The 12,079-nt window shown below is 41.8% G+C and overlaps 1 protein-coding gene across 3 annotated transcripts in view; it reads left to right on the top strand.

Annotated features, from left to right (window-relative positions):
- The first annotated feature begins 3,157 nt into the window (after positions 1 to 3,157).
- Positions 3,158 to 12,079, top strand: part of SNX7 (sorting nexin 7) — a 29,367-nt gene continuing 20,445 nt past the window's right edge. Inside the window, exons 1-4 of one of the 3 annotated variants that reach the window (XM_053985312.1) lie at positions 3,158 to 3,565; positions 9,296 to 9,478; positions 11,308 to 11,418; positions 11,844 to 12,008. In XM_053985312.1, coding sequence (XP_053841287.1) covers positions 3,392 to 3,565; positions 9,296 to 9,478; positions 11,308 to 11,418; positions 11,844 to 12,008 — 633 coding nt within the window. In that variant the 5' untranslated portion in view covers positions 3,158 to 3,391. Of the gene's footprint in view, positions 3,566 to 3,614; positions 3,940 to 9,295; positions 9,479 to 11,307; positions 11,419 to 11,843; positions 12,009 to 12,079 lie in introns of those variants that run through there. The other 2 variants (XM_053985311.1, XM_053985313.1) reach the window with 2 other exon arrangements.

Raw genomic sequence — 12,079 nt, 5'->3', positions numbered from 1 at the left:
ATAGCTTTTTGGGCTTAAGTGAATAAATAAAATTTGGAGGCGATTGCGGTTCAACCCCAGCATATCAGAATATTCCATTTAGTGTTCCTGAGTAGGAGGGCCTGGGAAGCTTGAGTATTTAATGAAAATTGCATAGGATTTTAGAAAAAAACATATTTTACAAAATGTTAAGATTTATTTAGCAAAAAGTATTGTTTCAATACTTTGTCAAGTATTGTTTCAGTGCAATACATATTTCTTTAAATAAGTGGGGAAACAATATTCATGCTACAACACCTAACATATTGACTTAATTATTACCAGGATCTCATTCCACAGGTTCAGGGAAGGTTATCTGCAGTAAAATGTGAAAGTCCCTAGTGCCCAGGAAACATGGAGCTGCTGAATATACACACATGGAAATGAAGAAAAACCAGGATCTACAGCAATGCACTTCTGAAATAAAAGTACAAGAGCCACCCGCAAATCCCCTTTGCTAAGTGTAGCTCTGTATTTACGCTATCTGCAAGATCTTTGAACAGAACAACGATTCAACTATTTTAAGTCATCTCTGGTCCTACAGCGGGAAATGAGCACAAAATTCCTGAGTCAGAAAAATGCTCTTTTTGCTAAACAATGCAGGGGAGAGATGCTGGCAATCCCCTGGATCCAGCATGGGTGGGAAGGTGCCCTGAAGATGTATTTGCTTACTTGGCCCTTTTAACAGAAATTAGCAACAACTGGGGTAGAGGGTGGGGAGGGCAGCTAGGAGACAAAACAGTCTCCTATTTTGTTTTAGCAGAGGTCCTTTTGATGATTAAACTTCCAAATGACTGGTAAATGCAATTCATATTTTTCCAGAGTGAAGGACAATGAATACCTTTTTCTTACAGACTGATACTTCAAATATAAAGCACAGAAAGATAAGCACTGCCAGCAAGGAATCTAAAAATAAGTCTTCTTAAGCTTGATTAATGAGCTAATAAAAAGCTATAATAAGAAAAAAATCCAATTAAAGCATCCTGTAATATTTCTCTCAAGCAGAAATAAAAAAAAAAAAACAAGAGCACAGTAAAACTTTGGAAAATTAATATGATTCAGACAACGGCCTTAATATTCAAGCCTACAGTACATAAATTTTATACTTTCTTTGACTGGCTGTCCTTTATTTATCATCTCTGATGTGCATTGTCTGAAATTGTGGTCCTTGATGAGTTTTGTTATTGCCTCACAAGTATATCATCTGAATTTAAATAGACATATTAAAATCTTGGGCATTATACAGGTTGTAAGTACTAATTCTATTCAGAAAACCTGCAGGCCTCTGGCATGTGGAAATAAGGGCAAAGCCACTGGAAACTATATGCTATCAGCTATAGATAAAGTCAGAAAACAAACTAGCTACACTTCTCGCTGGTGGACAAAAGACAGAGTAGAAAATTTATATTGTAATAGTCACTTTTCATCAGTCTTTGGTACCTGAAGGTAAGCAGAGGGGACAGGAGCAGCGACGACACTGGAAAGGAGCCGTAAAAGACACAGAGGTAGGAAGAGCTGGAGATTTGACAGCAGATGAGAAGCACCTGCATCACAAGGAGCCCCAGCACGCCCCTTGCAGCGCCTGGAGGCGAGCAGCACTCAGCCCAGGGCCCGTGGCTGACTGCGAGGAAGGCAGCACACCAAAGGACCCCCGGGTTCCTCACAGGCGCAGAGCTGAGGCACGGCAAAGAGCAGTAGGACAGGGACAGTCTACACAGGGTGGAAAAAAAGAGAAGCCTGGGCATCTCTTACCAGGGTCAGTTGTTATTTTAATACTACAGAAACTGTTTATTTGCACTTACTGAAAGGTCCTCAGGCATCAGCGAGTCCGAGGCTCCAGGACAGGCGCATCCCACCTCCCTCTGCCGGCGGCTCCGTGCGAGACCCCCTGCAGCAAACGCTGCTGGCACCTGAGGCGTGGAGCGGGCCACTGCCCCCGGCTCCTCGTGAATTTTAGAGTATTTTTAAAACAAAAATTAAAATGTTTCAGTAAACACTCTCTAATTAGGCAGACGTAGTCTTTGTCTCTTTGCACAGTTCAGTGAACATTTGGTGTTTTTTATTTTAATCCCTTTATTTCAAGTTGTGGTTCAAGACTTCGCCGAAAACCGTGAAATAGCAAATGTATTTCCTCATCAGCTGCCTGCAGTGTTTCACGAAGGAATACTTTTCAAAATACTTTCCTTTGATTACGGGGTTTGCCTTTTCTAATTTGACAGCAAGGGAATCAAGATACACAAAGACAATGTTGTATCTGCCTGTTTAAGAACCCGCCCACGACTCCTGAAATTTACATTAACAACAAAGTTGACTTCAGCTATTTCAGGCGGCGCCTGGAGAGACGTGCCCGGTTCCACACTGAGCAAACGCGGGTCCCGGTGAGGAGCCCGGCCCCGCCGCGGCGCTCCCGAGTCCGGCACAGAGTCGGTGCCAGGGAAGCGCTGAAGCCCAGGGCAGAGCAGAGCAGAGCTGCCTTCCCCTCCCGCCGCCTGCCTGCTCGGCCCTGGCTCCTGCAACCAACAGCGCCGGCCATTACTTCCAGTTCGGTACTGGCAACATCGAAATCCCACAGTTCCGATGGTTTTACTTTAAAAAAAGGACAGCTCTGCTGCTTTTAAATGTTTGGTGTCTCTCTCCCCGCTGCTTTTCTGATGTAATGTGCCGTCACTTTGTTCTCACAAGCACATTTCTGACACCAAAGAGTCCCTGGCCTCAGCATAAGGACACACGCCTGACCTCACGGCGAAGGGGTCCAGCCACGAGCGACAGAGCGGCTGCTCAAGAGAAGCTGTACGAGAGGCAAGAGACAAAGCAGCAACGCGTGCGTTCTGCCTGCTGCCCCGGTGGCGGCATCTGAGTGCCTGCCAGGAGGGAAGAAAGACCAACCCGGAGAGCGAAGGAAAGCAAGCCTGCGCTCCTGCCGGGCCCGGGGGCTGCCGAGGGCAGAGCGGGCGGCTGCCTGGAGAGTACGGAGCTCTCCAGACCGAGACACTTCACACACTTGCCAGCGGCTGCGGCCAGCGGCAGCCCAGTGGGCGGCTCGCCCAGTCCCCTGGCAGCCCCGGGGGCGGCCCGGGCGGCGTCCCCCGCGCCGCCACGAACACGCCTGTGGGCGTTGAGCCGCCCCGTCCCGCCTCCGCAGAGGCCGCAGCCGCAGTCCCCGCTGTCCGGGCCTGCCGGCTGGCTCGACACCTCCCGGCCCCCTCGCTCCCAGCCCTGCCCGGCAGCGCGGCCCTCCTGCCGCCGCTTCCACTCCTGCGCACTGGGCGCGCCCCCCGGGCCGGCCGCGGCCAGGGGCGGGCGGGGGAGCCGCCAATTGCGGTCCCGCGGGGAGCGGCTGTGGCGGGGCCGCCGCCCGCGCTCGCAGGGCAGGATGGAGACGGAGAGCCGGGTACCGGGGTTGGCGCTCCCCGCCGGCGGGGAAGGGCCCGGGGCCGACTCGCATCTCGCTGCGGGTGCCTTCGGCACGGCCCAGGGGCCGCTGCTCGCCGCCGCCGAGGTGCTGGCCCTGGACGATGAGGAAGACGACCTGGAGGTGTTCAGCAAGGTACGGCAGCGCCCTCCGCGCCGGGGGCGGCCGGGCGGGCTCGCCGGTACTTTGCCCCAGCGGGCGCCAGGGGAGCCGGGGTGGCGCGACGGGACGGGACGGGACGGCTCCGCCCCGGGCGGCGATCGCGGCCTCTGCCCGCCCGCCCCTCGCACGCAAAGCGCTCCCCGGTGCCGCCGGGGCTCCGTGCCGGGCCGGGCTGCCCGAGGGCGCGGGGCTGACTCGGGCAGCGCTCGGCGGCGCCCGCAGTCCCGGGTGACTTCTCGGGCACGAAAGGCGGAGTCGCTGCTTCGTACCAGCAGTACGAGTCATGACTGTGCTTACCTGAAATGTGCCGTCTAATCTGGACTCGCTGTACCCTTATCATCATTTAGGTTCGTCAGGTGCCATATATGTATCTGTAAATTAAATAAACAATCGTGTTTAGTAATGGCAGTTGTGTTTGCGTGTAAATGAGTGTTTCCAAGTTTCAGTTTGAGTTTTCTTTTAAAAGATGAAGTCTCACACCTAAGCATGGGAGATTTGAGAAGATAATATCTGAATTTTGATGACGAGAATAAAATGAATGTAACTGACAATGTATCAGTGTCCACCTTCAGAGAGCACACAGCCAGGTACATGGGTGCCCATCTGGCTGATGGTGCTGGTTTTAATTAAACCAACAAAGGAGGCTATGGCTTCCACGTATATTGTTTCTCATTTAGTACTGATTTAGTACAGGTTAAGTCAAGACTTACCTCTTGTCTCCTCAGTAGTTAAAGAAGAGGGCATGTCATGCATCTATTTGCCTTATCAAGGCAGCATCTAGAATATAAGTGCATACATAGAGCTAGGGTGGAAAAATGTGTATGGGACTAGGGTGTCATTCACCATCTGAGACTTGTGAACTGCTGTGACAGGATGTGTGCCATGGGAGAGAAATAGCAGTTACATTTCCCATTTGAAAAAGTGGCAATGTATTTCTATTCAGTGGGACAGATTGTCATAGGGAGTAAATGTGTGGTTTTTATATTTCTGTAGGTGAGAAACACTGTTGTGGTATGAATGAGTACTACTATTGGAATAAGGACTTCCTTCTTAGGAGCTATGTATTTAAACTCTGTAATAGAAATTATGTATGTATTGCTATGTATTTATTCTATGTAATAGAATTCTTGAAACTCATGGCTTTTGAGGCCAGAAGGGACTCTTAGGTGATTTAATAGTCTGTAACTTGCAAGAGATTAGGCTAAATTTCACCAAGTTAGCTGTATTTTTCTGAAGCATAACTAGGGTCGAGCTGAATTATATTTTCTTGGAAAGCACCAGTCCTGATTTGACTTAAAAAGATGAATGATTCACTGAACTTGCATGCAAAAGTAGTGCTAAAATATAATTTTACTTGTTTATGCTCACTTTGCATCCATTTCCTTTTATGAGTGAAGTTCTGGCAATTCTGCATGAAGGTATCTGCTTATCAACACAGTGCATTGATGCTTATGCTGCTTCCATATCAAGAGCAATTCTCCTTGGGAATAAAAAATAAAAACAAGTGGAGTTGATACAAGTTACTGCTGCTTTATGGAAAATATTGAGATCTTTAAATTTCTACCTGGATTCTTGCCAAATATTTTTTACATATATGAAAACTACTGTTAATGCATGCTATATGATAAGTCATTCCTGCAAACAAGAAAATTTGTCATATGAAAATACAGCTTTCATTCCACAGTTTGGATACCTGCATGTAGTGAGTGCATATATCAATCAGAAATTCATAGTTTGTTTTCAAGTGCAATTTGAGATCTGATCTTTTGAGCTGATGAAAATCTGACGTTGGTTGGGCTTTACACCCTATTTATTCATGTTCCATATATTCAAAGGAATCTGACAGGCTAAATGTAGCTTGCAACTAAGTTTTGTAAAATCAATTTTTCCTTAACATAGTGTTCCAGGACTGCCTTGTTTTAAATTGCATCTTAATGGGGTTCCTCGTGCAGTGTCTGTAAGGCAGTGGTGTTGTCTTTGCAGGCCAAGCAGGATGGAAGCAGCCATGCAGAGCTCACTGCCTGCCACTCTCGTCAGCTTCATCTTTCTCAGTCTGGGCAGTGGAATGTGCCAGCTAACAAAATGGTGAAAAATGAGATTCTTAAAAATTGTCAACCTCAATACTCTGAGTTATTACTCAGAATGTAAACACTGGGCTTTTATTTTATGAAAATCCATAGACATTTAACCTGATAGTGTTATAAACCATTGACCTGGTATCCTCTGAGATATTTCAAATATTACAGACCAGCATCTTCAGCAGCTCTGATAAAGCATTTCATGATGTGATATGCGTTTCACTTTATCCTAGTTTCCACCGCCACTGAAAAAGTTTGTAATTCTTTTCAGCAGAGACAAATTCTGAGAGCTGAGGTATGAGTCAGGCAGATGGAATGTTTTCAACCTGCTTTCTTCCCTTAGCTTCAAAGTATAGAGTACTGCCTGTATCACAAATACCCAATCAGTTATCTTTTGCATTCCCTGATAACTGATATGTAGCACTGACAAAGCTGTCAGCAGTTTGGTTAATACTTAAAATCTTTAGCACCTCTGCTTTCAAACTGTGTTGCACAGTGGTTGTCTGCATTTCATAATTACTGAAAACTTAATGATATTTATGAAAAACATGTATATGCCACTTCAGAATTGTATAGAAACTAATTTGTCTTCCAAGTTCATCAAGGATTTGAGACAGAATAGTTCATTGGCCAAAAAATGCACTTATAAGTCAGTCCTCCTGAATCTCTTTGCTCTTTGAAGAATGATTCAACAACCAAGCTATTCACTTATAAGACAAACTCTGCCCTATGTCCTTTATATCAAGACCTGGTTTTGGATCCTGGCTTCAGATTATTGCAAGCTCTGGATCTTTGCTGGGATGGATGGATGGATGGATGGATGGATGGATGGATGGATGGATGGATGGATGGATGGAGCACAGAGATAACCATGGGTCAAGGACCTGTTCTCTGGGAGGGAGCATTGTTTAGACAAACCCCCAGGCTCAGTGTCTTCTCCAAAGAGTTGCAGCCTCAGCTCTGTGCGTAGCCTGTTTTGAGGCTGCTCCGGCTGCAGAAGTGTTTTCTTCCCTTATATATTTTGGAGTGTTACTGACCTGTTGCAGTCAAATGTGAGACTAAGAATAGGTAACTGCAAGTATTAGAAAAAGGAGACACAGGAAAAGGCCCTCATGCTGTGAGGAGCTCACTGATTTTCCGTTGCTTTGGTCTCTTGGCCAGTAAATCAAAAGGCATGAACCTGTTTGTGGACTGGCACATGCAGCTCTGCCAGCTGCTCTGTCAGGAGGGAAGGGGCTTGGAAAGAGAAGGGGTACTGCAGGTAGGTGGGGGAGGTGTGGGAAAGGACATCATTTTCTGGGACAGGGCCTTGATGTTCTTTGCATGGATGAGGAGGAAGAAGGTTACACAACCCAAGAGCTGTCTGTTTTTCCTGTGCTACAAAACTCCTGCCCTCATCTGTATGCACACAAAAACATAGTTCCAATCACAAAATTACAGCTGCATTGAAAATTATCAGGCATTTTTTTAACTGTGCTTCTGTGATAACATCAGGCTTAGGTCACATGAACTTCAAGAATTACTGGAAGTAAACCTGAACTATCATGAGGATAAAGAGATAGATGGTTCTTTAAAAATCACGTGTATTCATTCGTGTGCATGTGAATACTAGAGCTGTATTAAACAAAACCAAAGGCTTCCTTATTCTGTGGATTTTTATTGCCCATATTTTGTTTCTCAAAGCATATTCATAAGCCCTTCCACATAAACATATACTTTCAGACACCTGCATGAATAGAGCAATTTTTAGTAGCAACCTAGAAGAAGGAAGGAAACATTACAACAGTAATACTCCATGTAAAATGAGAAAATATGAAACACATTTACCTTGATCCAATTTAGGCTTTGCAGAGTCATTACTCCTCAAATTATAGGCCATTCAAGTCCTTTACATGCTCACATGCATTTTTCTTTCCATAGAAATTTCCCATTGCCTCAGCACTTTGAATTGCATGGGCTGCTCTGAGCTAGCAGTCCTCGTTCTTCATCTAGACCATGGGCTGCCAGTGCTAGCAGGCTCTGGGAACAGCTCTGTTTATTCTGCACGACTCAGGATAGTGCTGGCTGTATAGAAGTTGTGTAGAAACACACTGAGAAAAAGTAAAATGTCTGACAGGCGTACAAGGAAGCCACTGTGTAACATTTAAAGTGTTGTCTTCAGTCTTCTGTTTTTGTCTTGCTTTTGTCTTCCTGTTCAAAGAGCTGCATGTAAGTGATGGGAGGAGAACTGGTACATAAGCACTTTCTGGGCATATTTCCTAGTATAAATATCTCTTCCATATTTGTGGGAGTACATTGATAAATCCAAAGAAAAAGAACAAGTTAAGGTGTTTCTTTCCAGAGAAAGTTTTGATCTGGTTGAATTCAAAGGACAAAAAGCAACTCTGACACAGTTCAGCAGCACTAAAGTGGGGTTCCCTTCATTCCTGTGAGGTCAGCCTTGGGATGATGCCGTGACTCCGGTTAGTGTGAACTCACCCTATTCCAGTCCTGGCACTTGAGCAGTTCTCTCTTTAACTACATCCCTGTTCTTTCTCCATAGTTAACAAGGCACTGGAGAGGGCAACTCTTGTCACTCATAGCCAGTGTAGTCTAACAATGCTTTTAGAAAACTTCTAGAAAATAGATTAATTGTAAAGTTTGTTATGAAAATAATTCTTTGTATTGCATATATTAAAAAAGCTGTATGCAGTATTTGATATTTAAAATATAATGATTTATTTCAATTTATCTGTTATCTCTAATGATTTATTAATTTCTTATGCTCTTTTATGAAGTTAGTGAATTCAATTTATTTTCATGGTAACTGTATTCTTCAAGATTCTACAGTAGTAGATCTTACCCAGACTTGTATCTAAGGAAGAAAATTAGATTTCTGGCCCATTTCCAATTTCCACCTCATTTCTCAGCAGTTGAGTGAGCACCATTGAATGTACTAGCAGAAGTAGCTGCTATGGGGACATATTCTTATTGAGTTCTGTGGAAGTGGTCAGTGGTATCAAAAAGAGGTTTTTCACTTCAGCAAAACAGTGGTTTGACTTTTTTTTTAGGAATTAAGCAGCATCCTTACTTGCTGTTTTCCTTAAGGAAAAAAAATTACCTTTAATTGTTTTCCATTTCAAATTTTATTTTAAAATAAAAGCAAACTGAAATATCCAATTCCAGTAAAAATTCTGATTTGGATTTGCCATGGTTTTTTGAATCATCATTTTTTTAATCCATCCTGTTCAGGTAATTAGAGATAATTCAAACATCCTAAGTCATCAGTAACTGACTTCTAACAATTTTAATAAAACTGGTGAGTACCCAACACAATTAATGGGTGCTTGGTTCACAACTAATTTTACAATTCATAGGCAAGTTCTCTTTCTAGCTATGCATAACATTCTTCTCAAATGGTAGTATTTTGTTCTTTCATCCATTTTAGAATAAATCTCATTTCTTACATCCACACCAAAGCAAATACTGAAAAGGATAATAGATTTGCTATGTACTACATAATTCTTTCATCTGCTCCATGTTTTATCTGCTCTACCAGATTATTTTAAAGCTTGCCATTTTAGCATCAGAGACGTGTTTGTATACAAAGATTATTGATATGGATGTCCTCATGTCTTATCTGTAGGATGCGTCTCTGACTGAGGTAAACTCATTCAGTCCTTCAGTGCCAATATCCCCCTCATCAATGATAAACCAGTATAAATTTGAAGATGGGCCAGAATTAAGAGATCTCTTCATTACAGTTGATGATCCTGAAAGCCACATTACAGCCATTGAAACATTTATCACATACAGAGTAGTCACAAAGGTAAGTATCTATTCATGCTTTAATGGTTTACGTTTTTAACAATTGGTATTTTCACTGTTCTTGCACACCATTCTCTGGCATATTGCTAAATTTAAACTTTAATTTTGCCATGAGTTACAAACAACTAAAACTGCATGAAACTGTGCTATATAATGGAAAAAAAATTCACTGTGAGTCTGCATACACACATGCTTAGATTCTTTATCTTGAGAAGGTAGTTAATAAGTCTTCAGTGGCAAAATGAGTGCTGTGAGGCAATAACATTTTCTGTTGTGATCTTCAGCAGGAACAGGAACAGCCAAAGGACTGATCCACTTTGAAGACACTGTATTAGCACAAGTATTGATGACTTTTGGATAACTTACAGGCTAGCAGTGTTATGTTTTGCATAAACATTACCTCAGTTCCATTATTTTCTAATTGCAGCATCCATTAACACATGGATGTTTGCTTCCCATTGCTTCCCATGTGTAGTTGCATGTGATTTCTGGGGAAATTGCCACAATTCTCTGATGAAAAAGTAGTATTAGGAAACAATTAAGTGTATTTTTAGTTGTCCTGAATGCAAGTCATTTACAGGAAATAAGGAAGAAAGTCAGCCTTGTGAGACCAGCCAGGTCTTCTGAGATTACCAGTAAATATTCTGCAGGCTCCATTTTGAGAATTGCACTGTTAATTTATTTGACTTTGAATTTTTTTTAAAAGATTCATTTAAAAGCATATTTTCAAATGGGAATTATTCATCTTTAAATAAGAAGAGATACCAATTCCTCATAAAATATTTAATGAGTAGGAAGAGAGCTATCTTTGTTATGTTGCTAGCAATAATTTTCACTTTATGCCTGTTTCTGTAGACGAAAGAACATTTTTTCTTCAGGCAAGTATGAAAGGGCTGTAAGTTTGATTGGTCTTGCTTTTTTTATCTCTTCTATCCTTTCTTATCATATTTAATTTGGAGTGCTGGTTGTTGATGATAAAGTAATAGCATTCCTCCCACATACCTTGAAAAATTTTTATTCAACCCTCAAAAATGTTTGGATTACAAAAGCATGTTTTGAGGTTTTTAGAATTTACTTGCATCACATTATAAGTCTCTGTGCAACAAAGAATGCTAAATAGCACACATTAATGAAAACATGGGCTCTTTGTGGCTTGCCTCCAGAAGACAGAGCAGGTAAAATAAATCTCAGGGTCTGACAGTTTTGTAATCTGTAATAAGTATTTTTTGTAAGCATTAAAGGTTTGTTGGCAAGTGCTAACAAGGGGCTGCAAAACTGGAATCAATGATAGGCTGCAGAATCCATTAAGCAGTGCAGGAAGTGTTATTGCTGTGATATGCTGAAGTTTTCATGTTTTGAATTTGAGGATTATTGAGTAATGTCACCAGATCCCAAGGACATGTGTCAGCTCTTTGGGCTTTGTTCAGAGTGCTAAAAAATGGACTTTCCTCACTACTAATCACTTCAAGAGAAGTGTCCTTAAAGTAATGAACATAACTGTGATTGCTGAAAGAAAAATGCCACACCAAAGTAATTATTGCAATAATTTGGAAACATTGTGGTAAGATAATCATTATACGTCACTGCACAAAGTGCAGCTTAGTGCTCACTTTTTTTTTCCTCCCCAATAGAACTTTGATTTCTTGCTGAAAGAGGATGTGTTAACTCTTCAAGGAGTTGATAATTGTTCTTTAAAATAACAGCAAACCAGTAACAGAGACCAAATAGAATGTATGCATTCCCTCAAGTACTCAGTTTTCTCCAAAATCTAAAACTTTTTTTTTTCTGGTATGCTAACCTAAGCTTGTTTTTTCTGCTTTTGATTTTCAGACAACCCGTGGTGAATTTGACTCCAGTGAATATGAAGTTCGAAGACGATATCAGGATTTCCTTTGGTTGAAGAGCAAACTTGAAGAAGCACATCCAACACTGATTATTCCTGTTTGTTTGCTAAGACTTAAGTTATTTTTCTTTGTTTATAAGATGGCTCCAGTTTTATACAGAGATGTTTGAGGTCTTTCTTCAGCTTCTGAAGTTTCATATATATTAAGCCAATCTATTTTTCTTAGCTTTATATGTATGTGACAAAAATCACATAAAGGTATTTCTTAGGTTTTAATTGTGGCATTTGCCGTAATTTGCAGTAATTTATGTCCTTTTTTTAGTTGTACTTGTGTTCTTCTAAACTGTATATTACAAGAAAAATGGTATACCTTAGTTGAATACAATAACTTTTTATAGCTTTTGGGTTATTGCATGGTGGATTTTACAAGTTATACCTATGTTTTTTAGTAAGCAGAAGAACTATTAAAATACTCTGAATATTATGCAAATTATACAATATATTTCTTCTTTTTTTTCCTTAGCCATTGCCTGAAAAATTCATAATGAAGGGAATGGTGGAAAGATTTAGTGATGAATTCATTGAGACTCGAAGAAAAGCTTTACATAAATTTTTGAACCGTATTGCTGATCATCCAACTTTAACTTTTAATGAGGACTTCAAAATTTTTCTTACTGCACAAGCCTGGGTAAAATGACTTTGTTTTTATTTACAGTTATGTGAAACCACATGTTGTGTTAGTAGGGTGTATCAGGAGCC

The sequence above is a fragment of the Vidua macroura genome, chromosome 9 (genome assembly GCF_024509145.1).
Source record: "Vidua macroura isolate BioBank_ID:100142 chromosome 9, ASM2450914v1, whole genome shotgun sequence".
Lineage (NCBI taxonomy): Eukaryota > Metazoa > Chordata > Aves > Passeriformes > Viduidae > Vidua > Vidua macroura.
The sequence above is the reverse complement of the archived record's forward strand: the minus strand, read 5'-3'. Positions and strand labels throughout refer to the sequence as shown.